Source organism: Nothoprocta perdicaria, unplaced genomic scaffold (assembly GCF_003342845.1).
Source record: "Nothoprocta perdicaria isolate Ctin4 unplaced genomic scaffold, notPer1 scaffold_208, whole genome shotgun sequence".
NCBI classification, from domain to species: domain Eukaryota; kingdom Metazoa; phylum Chordata; class Aves; order Tinamiformes; family Tinamidae; genus Nothoprocta; species Nothoprocta perdicaria.
In genome coordinates, this window is record NW_020455294.1 from 1,176,885 (window position 1) to 1,189,497 (window position 12,613).

Genomic DNA, 12,613 nt, shown 5'->3' on the forward strand with positions numbered 1-12,613 from the left:
TGTCTCTGATGCCTATTTATTATTATTACTAAAAGATGAAGATAGGGCACGCTTCAAGGACTTATGACTTCAGGGACACTACAAACACAAAGCTTGAGCTTTGGCAATATTCCTTATTTTACATTTTAACTTGGCAAACACAGATTTTACCACTCAAGAATTAGTAACTGAGAAGGGTATTAGACAACATCTGCTAGAGATAATTATATTCAAATCAACAGGCCCAAATAACTGAGGGTATCTCTCATCTCTTCTATCAATTTTTAATGCATTTCGGAGTAGCAGGGAAATGCCACAAGAATGCTAATGTGCCATTATTTTAAAAGACAAATAGTGTGATTGGTGAGCTTGACATCAGCTTAGGCAGAATATTCCAAGAGCTGGTACAAAGTCTAATTGATTGAGAATAAAGAACATGAACAGAATTGACGGTAGTCACTGTAGATTTCCAGAAAATAATTCTCATTATACTAACACGATTTTGATATGACTTCATATTTGTCTACAGAAACTTCATATTTTGTAAGGCAATTTGGTCAATAACATATGATTGATTAAAATTTGGCACTTCATAATATCAAAAAAACACATGCTAAATAAGCTGAAAACATGATTGATTCACATCTCAAAAAATACTAGCCAGTGAAACAATCATCAAGATGTACCATAATCAATGAGTTAGAAACAAACCTGTAATCAAGAATATAGCTAGAGAGACAAATAAAAATGAGGACAGGGAAGTGAAACAATGCTTCTGAACCGGTCAGTTATTGTAAACCAGAAAATACAGCAAAATGCAAAATCAAACAGGTAAAATTACTGAAAGCAAGCTGAAACCAAAAGCAAACCTAATCTACAGAACAAAGGGAATAAAAGAGGGTTAAGTACTATATTGTAGAGTATAGATATTATGAGAGTTTGACAAAGTGGGATAAAAGATGCATTCTCTTATATTTCTCATTGTGGTAGTGCTTTCCCAAGCTAAAAGCATGACTGTAATAAGTTAATGTTCTTCTCAATATGGCACTGGTATTATGATGATGAAGAATGCTACGCAGAGTTTTCTGTTCTTATTTAAATAAAAAAAAAAATAAAAAGTGAAGAAAGAGTATAGAAAAGCTATGAAAATGAAAGATCTAGAGAACATGTTTTGCAGTGACTTTAATACTAAATCACGTTAGCTCATTCAAAAACATATTGAAATGTGCCTAAATATATTACTCAAAATTTTATTTTGTTTAAGTAGATTCACATAAAGAACCACTGTGAATGAATATTGTGAGTAATCTAGAATAAAAAAGCATGACAGCTGAAGCCAGACCAATTAAAACGATAAGTCAGAAACATACTATTATCTACGTAAATTATTCGCTATTGATTATTCACTTTTAGTGCAAACTAATAAGTTTTCTTGCTTGTAAATTATTTTTATGCTGATACTCTGATCAAGAATAGATTCATGTCTAGAAGACACACTCAAATCAGATGCAAGCTACAAGGTTGAATACAACAGAAACAGAATGGAAGGTAATATAAGCGTATTTGCAGGCAGACTAATGATCTAATTGTTTCTTTTGATCCTAAATTCAATATATATACACCCATATGCTGTAATATTTTACTACTGCTAATATATTGTCTTCCAGTATCTCTGCCTGAGGCACATCTTGTCATCTTGCCATCCATTTCAGATCTTTTACTGACTCAGTATGCTCAGTTTCAGGTTCTGGTATCTACTTTTCTGATTGTTTTYACACGGTCCTCTCAGCAAAGTGGTAAAGTTCCAGCCCTAAAACTCCTACCTCTTAGCTGAATAATAAAAGACTGTAGAYCTACCTCTTATCCCACATCATTTTAGGCATTGACTGAGTGAATTGTCCTGTTTAGCTTGGAGAAGAGAAGGCTGAGAGGAGGTATGATTAACATGTATAAGTTCATGAAGGGGAATGTAGGGAGGAAGAGGCCAAGCTCTTCTCAGTGGTGGCCAGTGACAGGACAAGGGGCAATGGGTGTAAGTTGCAACACAGGCAGTTCCATCTCCATGTGAGGAGGAACTTCTTTCCTGTGGGRGTGCCAGAGCCCTGGCACAGGCTGCCCAGGGAGGCTGTGGAGTCTCCTTCTCTGGAGATCTTCCCAACCYGCCTGGATGCCGCCCTGTGCCCCGTGCTCTAGGTGTGCCTGCTGGAGCAGAGAAAAAAAAGACCTCCAGAGAATGATTTGGATGTTGGTTGGTTGGATCACAWTCCAAAAACACTCTTCTGTCTCCACAAGATAGAAAAGGAATTTAAGGCACTTAGGTTCCTAAGATGAGTGTTAAAGTCAAAAAATGGATAATTCCATACTTAGACCATTGTGACAGATCGTTTGTGTTATGCAAAGCCAGTGCTGCCAGTCCCCATATGGGACCAAGATGGTTGCAGATACTTAGTGGTTCTGACATCCTGTTGGTTTGAACACCAATTACTGGAATTAGAGGAAATTAAATTCAAATCACCCTGTCATTACCCTTCAGAGGAACAAGGCCAGTGAAGTTATCCACAGAATATTGAATAAGAAAAATAAATCTTTCCTATGGACCATTCTATGGACCATAGAAAGCAAAGTTCAGAAAGGAAAACTCGAAAGTTCTGTTATGGACTTGTTCTGAAGGTAGTCTGCATGAATGATGTCTTTTTGAGATTTTATTAAGGGCCGTCTGGCATTCAACCATATGACTGCCGACTTCTGATTRCTACAATCAGTTATCAGGGAGATGAATTCAAACAGCAATTGTGTGCAAAATGCAAGACCTGTTTCATAGGAAGCAAAATAAAATAAATTAACAGGATTCACATAATGCTGGAAGCTGTGGCTATAAGAAAGCCCTAATCTGTAGAAAATAAAGGAATTAAAAACAAATCTAGTTAGGCTGTGTGAAGCTGCGTAATTTCACTGAGGTGTATCAATTAGACTAATTTACTTGTTGAAGTGGTCTAATACCTACAGTATGTATAACAGTCAAAAAAAAGCATTTCCTTAGAAAACTTTTTTAAAGTGTGAAAAATGCCTCAGTTCAGGACATGAACGCAAATGTATAAAACAACCTAAGATTAATACTGCATCCATTTTGACTTTGAGGTATGTTCAGGATCACTTCAAAAAACCTAAGTTTGTGTATCAGATTTACCTGGCTTGTATATATAAAAACACCTTCTGACTRGCTACGTATCAAATACAGGAAAAATATATGTTCTTTACAATTTGAAAATCATAAGTCTATGTCCTGATTCCAAATCATAACAGTATACAAAACAAATTCTTTCCTAAAGCTTGTGCTGAATAGTGTTGAGACCACAAATAAGATGCCAAGATAACAGCATCAAATGCATTCAGACTAGTCTGACTACAACACCAGAAGCGGCGGGAGATGCCACTGTTGACACACAAGAAAAGTAAGGGGTCCGCTATCACTGAAGACCTACGAATATAATAGAGATTCAACATTGAAGACTTAAGAATAAACCTTCATTATCAAGCTAACTTTGAATGAAAAGCATTTGGCTTTTGAAGGTAGGAACCTGCTTACATCAAAAAGCTCTCAATTCATCCAGGAGAAAGGGGCTTCATCTCTTCATTTACTAACACGTGCTGGCAATCAAGGTTGACACAAAAGCTTATAGTCAAAAGATCACTTTCATTCAGTAAAAAGGTTTCATGCACAAGGCAGGACAGATCATAAYATCACTAAAATATGCAAATGCAGACCTCCAATAAAGTCAAATAATCAAAGGATCAGAAACACTGTCAGGGAGCCATGAAAGCAAATGAAAAAGGTTAAAATGGTCTAGTCTTCAAGCCAGACACTATAGCTTACAGGCCACCTCTGGAGCAGGAAAGAAAACTCAATAGCCTGTTAACAGTCAGTTACCAAACAAAGCTCTCTCTTCAAATATATTTAGAGAAGTTGGGCTGAATTCTAGTCGTAATGTTGTCCTTAAGAAAGGGCCATGATCATCAAGAAAAAATATTGAGYTTCACCATATAGGAACTGTGTTCCCGCTACCTAGGCAGACGAAGCACCTTAGAAAAGATGATAAACATTTTGGGCAACAGGAAAGAAGAAATGAGATGCACTTGTGTGAATGTCAAGCAATGCGGGTCACTGAGTATAAAAGCAATAGCTGAGCCTTTTGCATGCTGTGGAGACAGGGCAGGATGCTGGATGTGTGAACTTTCCTTAAAATTCTTTTTCATGTATTCTGGCCCCTGATAGAACTAGAGGCAATGACCACAAACTGAAGYACCAAAAGTTCCACAGGAACTTAAGGAAAAAATTCTTAGCAGTGAGGGTGACAGAGCCCTGGAGCAGGCTGCCCAGAGAGGCTGTGGAGGCTCCTTCTCTGCAGGTCTTCAAAACCTGCTTGGATGCAGCCCTATGATCCTGTAGGTACTGTAGGTGACCCTGYGCGTGCAGGGGGGTTGGACTAGATGATCTCTAAAGGTCCCTTCCAACCTTAGAGATTCTACGATTCTATGAGAGGGAAAGTCAGAGGACAGACGGAGCACCTAGATGACAGCCTGAAAAGTACTAGCAAAGGAAGAAGGTGCCTGTAAAGGTTGAAGAGAAAAAAATATTTTATCTTACTGTAAAATAAAAGTGAGTAATAGCACTTCTAATAGAAGTGTTTTGGAACAGGAACTGAAAACAGTATGTAAGGTAGGAGGAAAAATTAAGTTGGAGCATGCAAGAGCACATCCCAATCCTATCTCCAGGCTTAGCTAAATACAGAAAGAGATAAAGCAACAAGATGCCACAAGCCACTCACTTGTCTGTGCCCTGTGCCTCCAATACTCCCAACTTCCAGTCCTGTCCCCTTTGGAAGAACAGATGAAGAYTTTTACTAAGAGATGTAACAAATACAAAGAGCTCTTAGGATTCACTCAGGATATATATCCTCTTCCTTTGTAACACTTTTTTTAATTTAAAAACTAATACATTTCTGCTGCTTTCTTTCATCTGAGTTAAAAAACTGTCAAATGTTCCTTACCAACTATGATCTGTAGATCTAAGCTCATTCATGGTTACCTTCTCTYAGCCTCTCTTCAAATTGCAATATATTGTCCCTTCTGAATTTAATCCAATCTTTTCAGACCATGACTTTACTTTGTTGAGATCATTTTCATTCTACTCTCCAAAAATTTTGCAGTCCCTCCCAGTCTCAGATCATCTGCAATTCAGTAAGTATAGCCTATTTTCTATCATCCAGATTGCCAATGAAAACTCCAAATAGCACAAGACAGACTTATGTGGATGCCTGCTTGACAGCTTCTTCCCTTCTGACAGAGAACTCACTAAGCATGTTTCCCTACCAATTTTGTACCTATCCTATGATATTTTCAGTTTATCCATGTATCTCCTGCCAGCTTATAAAAATCTCATGTGAGACTGCCTAAAAGCTTTCCTAAAATAAAGATATATGACATCCGCTCCTCTTTCCACATCATAGAGGATAATTACACTGGTTCGACATGGTTTATTCTTGACAAATCTATATTAGCTGCTAGTCATTTCTCTGCTATCTTGCAGCTGCTCACAGAGAGTTTGTTTGTTTACTTGATTCAGAATTCCTTCAGGGATAGAGGTTAGGCTAACTGGCATTCCAATCATAATACCAAAAGATTCCCTGTTTTTTTCTTGCCCTTCCTCCTTTTTAAACTTCTGATTTTTCCTGTCTTCTAGTTTCTCACTCATCCTTCACAAGTTCTTATAAATAATAAATAGCTGGGACACCTCCTGTCAGATCATAAGCTTCAGGAGATCAGGATGAATATAGAGAGTTTCCTAGATCTTTCAGAATTACGTTAATCCAACAGATTGGGACAGGAATCTAATTTAGACATCATATTCAGCTCCCAGAAAGCAGTACAAAACTAAATATAGAGTCCAGTTTTCAGAACAACATATGGGTTAGATCACTCACTGAAGCATAGATAAAGTCTCTYTTACAACTTCTTTCTTTACTATTTCCTGTCCAATTGCTTGGAGATTTCTTCACAGCATTTCTAGGCTAAGAAAAATGTACTGCTCAGTGACAAGTGATGTATTACTTGTGAATGTCAGTACATCCACAAACTTCTTCATTAGTTACCTGGCTTCCACTTGCACTATGGACAGATTTTTTCCAGCTTCCTTTCTCTTCAAGAAAGCAAACAGCACCCAATCACCCACCTGTTGGACTGAGTGGATACCACTCTTAACAATGGTGTTTTCCAACAGGTCTGATGATTATTCCCTCAGTTCTATGATGGAGAGGAGGATGTTCCGACTTCTGATGTCCTAACCTTCTGCAGATTTACTTCAGGAAGTCCACTGTTCCCAGGCCTTAATWCTGTATGACAAATCTAAGATTGGAACTGTCCAGATAGCAAAGCAGGGATGCAGCAGGTTATTACTTATTACAGTCAGCCACTTTAACAGCAGTCTATACACTCTATTCTAGCTTACTCAGGAGAGGTATTTAACAGCAAAAGAAGGGAATGAGTGCCATAAATGTTGGCAGAACTTTATGAATTGATTAAGTGGTCCCCAGTCTTAACACAAGTGGGCACGCAAAATAACTGAGTCACCAAGATTGGGAGCTATTAGGTTCCAATCACATTATCCTTGATATTCATTAAGAGGTCTCCTTCACATTAAAACGGAGCTGGACAAACTGAAATCCTTTGTGGAACAGATAAACAATCCAATCGATTTGCAAAAAAAAAATGCCTATATAATAGATTTAGAATAGAATTTCTAAATTAAATCAAGATTTTTGGACACGTACTCTGAGAACGAATGAGGAGAATCCACACTTGAAAATTCTTCCCCTTAAGCATCTATCATCTCACCACTCTCTCCCACTCTTTTCATAGGAATCCATTTGGCTAAACCTGACTCTTTTTTAGTCTGAGATTATATGCTCTATTTTATTTTGGTTAGGTTTCAAAAGTATGATTTCTTCCACTTCTCTTTTCCCTGAGGTTTACACCAGGGACATATCACCATTAAAAGAGATGCTGAATAAATCCCAAACATATGAAAGTAGTTGTTCAACTGGCATCAATAAATTAATGTGCGCCGTCAAAGAAGTCTTGTTATGTTGATTTTTTTCAGGCTTAGTCTTTGATTTCCTCTCTTTCTCAGAAATCCAATTATTCATTCTTATTTTCCCACTGCTGATGTAAGACAATATCTCAAATCCTTTTTGTTCTTTCTAATCATATTTATTTGCTATATTAGATATTGTGGTGAGCTTTCAGCTCCAGCTCTTTGAAGCTGTTTTCTGACATTTTGTGAGGCCTGTCATAGACAGATGGAGAGATGACCGAGAATCTCTTGGATCTTTCTATTACTCAGCAATTGTTTTTCTTATCTATTTTCCAGGCAAGTTTTACTTTATAGAAACATTACAAAAAAGAATTTGAAATCAACTGTCATGGCGACAAGGCAGATAGATCTGCAGAATACTCAGTCTACGCTCTATTGAAAGATCTTAGAGAGTGACCTTGGAATTTAAAAATGTTCTATTTTGTGAAATTTGCCTTCTTGATGAAAAATTTTGAAGGCTTCTTTTTTTTCCTCACTCCAGTGCAGCTGAGAATCACCACAATAAAAACAGCAATAGTATAATAATCAAATCATATAGCATGAAAGAAATTTTGGATAGTCAAATACATATTTGTAATTAAAAATAAGGATAAGTATTCAACAGGCATTGTGTGAGGATATACTAAACATTTAACAGAGCCAAAGCAATGGTTTAAAACTAATTTCTTTTATAGCTCCTTGTGAAAATAGCTTTTTCTACACYAAAGTTACCCCACAACACTACATATTTTCTCCATATTTATCTGCTTTGAAATTAATTTCAAATATAATGAATTAATCTGTCAAATGGATTTTAATGTACAGAGTTATTTATAAATGTAATATATATATATAGTACACTCCAAATATTATACTGTATGTCTTTCAAGCAATTCCATGAGATATACTGCCTGTTGGCAGAGAAAAGATGTATCAGTGGGAGATATGAGGGAAAAGCTGTGACAATAGAATTGTAGAAAGTGCTAAGCACAAGGGAATACTGAGTGAGAAAATTGTCTAGGTAGACGATAGGCTTCCATGTAGGGAAAAAAACTCCAGCAAAAATAAAGAAGACAATAAGAATGAGAGAGAAAAAAAAAAGATTTCTCATTGAACAGAAAAAGAAAAGTCTTTTCAGCTTTTGGAAGGAAATCAGTCATTACTGATTTCACAGATGGCAAGGAGAAGTCAGACCACAGCTAGCTCACTTCAGTTTTTCTGTTTGTCACAGTTAACATGACAAAATGACTGAGGAGGTGGAGAGGCAGGAGGTCAGGTAGYGTGGGTGTCGAGAGGATGGAAAGATAAAAGAATCTGCAGTAATCAAAAAGGCAATGAGTGCCTGATGAGGCCGCCACATCTTTTCAAACAGAAGAGAATAGCAAGCTTTTAGGATTTGTTTTCATAAGACACTTGCTTCCTTTACAATAATAATAACAGAGAAGGCAGTAGACTTAAAAAGAGTGATTTCTAAAGCAGATGAAACTTGAATTCAGTAATAAAATGCCACCTTTGCCTTTTGCCACAGAATTCTGCRTAATATGAGGCAAACCACTTAAAATTGAACTTCTCACAGGTRGCCACTAATTGGATGTTTTTCATTTTCTAAGTTTGACTTGGGAAGCTGGGATCTGATTTGCAAAACACCAAGCATTTCCAGCTGCATCTCATTAGAGGTCATGCTTTAGTCTGGTAAGGTATAGTCAATGTTGGCTCCCCTCCCTTGCCTGGAAGAGGACTATGTGAGACAGACAGACTCAAGTTTGGGGAGAAATATTCAAATCTGATTTTATAGGTGAAGAATAGAGTCTCACATATAAGAGCCGTATAAATATACATATGGGGGATTTTTGTGTTTTTGTGCTCTGCTATATCTGAGCTAATAAACTCTTCTGGATTCTAAAATGGCAATGACTCCTCTCTGGACCATTTTCTTCCTCTGTATTGTTCTCTTTTGGCAGCAGGTTATTTCCTTTTGTTATTTCCTTCTCTAATTCTCCCAGTCCAGGGTGTTATTCTCAGGAACTCTGCTCTAGCTCTGGTAAGGTCAGCCTAGATCTACACAGAAATAAGCACAGACTACCTTCCCATTGAGTTTTTGTACTGCATTTCTCAGAAATGAAAAATGAAAAGAAGAAATTAAAAAAAGGTCAGATGTGTATAAATATTGATGAAATATAGCGATAGATAAAAAAGAAATGTGTGTTTCTAAAGTATGAGTGAGTATCATATCATAAGTAAGATATAGATGCACATATCAAGCAAAAATGAAAATAAATAAAAATAAAAACACTGTTCTAAATCTCCTRTTCTTAGAATGAGCAATATTCATTCATTAGAATGAATGAGGCAGCAATTCTGGAGAGACAAAAACAAACGAACAGTGATTTTTCCAGGACAAAACTGCAGCCTTCTTACTCAATTATGGGTTGAGTTTAAAGTTACACGTCTAATTTGGAGAAGTCAGAAGATTATACAATAGTCTCTGAAGGTGCCTATACAAAGTATCTAAAAAGTACTTTAAATTGAACGACTTAACAATCAGAATGCTAAATTATACTCACTGAAGGAGTTAAAAGGTAGATGTTCAACCTGAACTCTGTCTATTCCTAGACAGCTTGCTTTTACAACTTTAACATACTTCAAGGAGGTTTTATTTCTATTTTTATTTTTATACTACATATTTGAWSCTTTTTTATAATTCAGATTTTGATCCTTAATTTGAGGTATTTTCCTTTCTCCTTTCAGAAATAATGCAGTATTCAGAGTGACCCAGCATTTACAGAAGAAACTAGACAAAAGTTTTATAAATGACCTAAAGCTATAATTAACTTTCCACATTGAAACATAGTTGACTGTGTCCTACTTCACTTTCTCTACTGAATTAAGAAAAAACCYGGATTCAGCAATACAAACAATTTTATAATGTCTGATCCTTCTTGGGACACTTCTTTTTCCAAACTACATAGATGAATCACAGAATAACAGATCTCATTATCTGAAACACAATTCTCCTAAAAAAAATCTGTCAAGAATATTAATTAGATTTTTTAAAATCTTTTTACAATTAATATCTCATGACTATGGGAATCATAAAAAATGTGCTGTGAAGATTTTCTTTTCTTAAAAAGAAAGTCTTCCTAGTCCAGATGAAGTTAAACCATGTGAAGACACACAGGTGCATGCACACACACAAGCACTCAGCCTCTATTTCACCCTGCAATTTAGTGACATAATTCGTAATGTTTGTATTTTGTATTTTTGTATTTTTTATAATTTATATTTTGTATTTTTTTTATAATTTATAGCATTTTTGTTGTTTTATCTTAGTATATTTTCATGGTCTATTTTTAACCTAAGCCCACTATACAGTCTAAATAAATACATTAACTAAAACAGAATATATGCATATACCCAAATATACTTCTAGCCATAAACCTAAACTTACCCTGGCTGTGTATCATCAGTTACACAATGATATGTAAAAGTTCCAAACATCTGGACTCCTAGAATTCCATACAGAAGTAGAAAAAATAGAAGGAAAATTGAAACACTCCAGATTTGTTCTCCAGAACGCCTGGTAAAAGATAAATATGACACTTAAGGCACAGGCAACAAGAAGCCCCTTAAAAGAATATAGAATAGAAAATATATTCAAACAGAGAAAGTAGCATTTTATCCTTCAAAAAATTGTCCTCAAAACAAATCTGTCTGGGCCCTGGCTAGAAAAGAGAGCCAAGATTCTGTTAAAAATATTAAGTTAGAGTAATTGAAGTAGCTTTAAACAGCAAAAGGGGAAATAGATCTAAATAAATATGTAGGTAAAATGAACAAAATCTAGCTTTTGTAAAAGAGTATCTAATGAATTACACAAACAACATGCGCTAATGAAGCAAAGAGAATACGAAATAAAAAGTCCAAATAAAAGCTGTTATGTGGCTATTACAACCACATCCTGTATCTATGTGTGTAGCAGTATGCTCGCACATGTGTTTCTACACCAGTACTACCCCTAACTGTTCTGGTTAGGGCAAGCACTTATGTGTTTTTGTTTATAAATATAACACTACTTGCAGTGTCCATATTAATGGACTAGGATTTATAGCAGTTGTTGGGAAATTGCTGAATCTAATTATTAGAAAATTACTTCCTTTAAGATTTATATAAATGGTTGTCGGTTCTGATCATTTTATAGAGAAAAAAAAATAAAGGCTCTTTAGAAATGCAAAACAGAATTTTGCACTTCTGGCCAGATCTAAAGCTCAAGAAGAAAATGTGTATTAAGCTCATGGGTGATTGTCTCAGCTGCCTATCTAACCTTTTCAGCTAACGTTGAAATTTTCTCTGTTGCTCTTCAGAGAACACCCTTACTTACTTTAAGATATTTGTTATCCTAGTTCTTGGCAGCTCAAAACGAAAATATATCCGGAACGCTCGAATCATAATGAGTGGTCGTGGAATCCGTAACATGCCCCAAGGCGACATCTGATCAACTATTTCAGCTATTTCAAACACCTGCAAACAAAAGAATTGGGAGTTTTTCTTGATAATATTGTTCTGTTCYTTCTGGTACGGCTTTACTGAATTTCTAAAACTATAAACACTATAGATAATATTTATTTTCATTTTCACTTTCAATCTTATCTTGGATTAATATGTTCCACTTTAATCATGTTTTTAAAAAGAAAAGTCTCAGTAAATCCTTTAATCCACTTCTGAGAGATCCTAATGGAATGCCAAAAATATATTCAGCCTATGCTCATAGTAATTCTACCTCAAACTATTCAAGAAGACTGTGCAAGTTTGTGTCAGCCACATGCTTCTGTGTCAGTACCAGCCCACAAGTTTTTCACAAGTCTGTTAAAAGTGAATAATTTATACTTCCAATTATAGAAATTAATATATCCAAATGCTGCAACCACCATGTTTTTTACTATGATAGAGAAGTGCATAAACACAGATTGATTTGTGTGTTGCTATATGCTATAAATTTCCCATTTAATTCCAACTGCCTGAGGAAGCTGAACCTGCCACCCTACAACTCCACTTGGAACACAATTCCCCAGCTAACCCCAAAGAAGGAAACAATTTCCTTAAAAGCACAGATTAACAGGCTAGCTGCTCCATAGAGATTATTAAACTGAACGACTGGGTGAAAATGTCTTGTCTTTAGCGCTCACCCCCTGAGAGCAGCTGCTTAATTCAATACTTGTTTGAAGTACTAAGAAAAAGGAGGGGAACCTGGTAACACAGAGACTGGTAACATATGGCCCTTTTAAGTTATGACTAGGACATATGCTGTGCCTAGCAGCAATTACTATACATGTTTCACAATCCCCACATTATTATCAGCCCGGGTCCACAGTGCATGATCCATTCTCTCTAAAAAATCAACAACAAAAATAGTTGTGGTTAAGGATCATTTGGTTTGCAGGATACAGTTTGATCTGAACCTTAATTTCTGTTTTTTTACAGAAACTTTACACAAGGTGATTAACATAACTC

General features: G+C 35.9%; 1 protein-coding gene across 1 annotated transcript in view; it reads right to left on the reverse strand.

Annotated features, from left to right (window-relative positions):
• The window catches only part of NALCN (sodium leak channel, non-selective), a 206,297-nt gene that overhangs the window by 176,046 nt on the left and 17,638 nt on the right, over positions 1-12,613 (reverse strand). Inside the window, exons 4-5 of the mRNA XM_026038354.1 lie at positions 11,484-11,623; positions 10,557-10,685 (exon numbers count right to left, since the gene is read on the reverse strand). Coding sequence (XP_025894139.1) covers positions 10,557-10,685; positions 11,484-11,623 — 269 coding nt within the window. The remainder of the gene's footprint in view (positions 1-10,556; positions 10,686-11,483; positions 11,624-12,613) is intronic.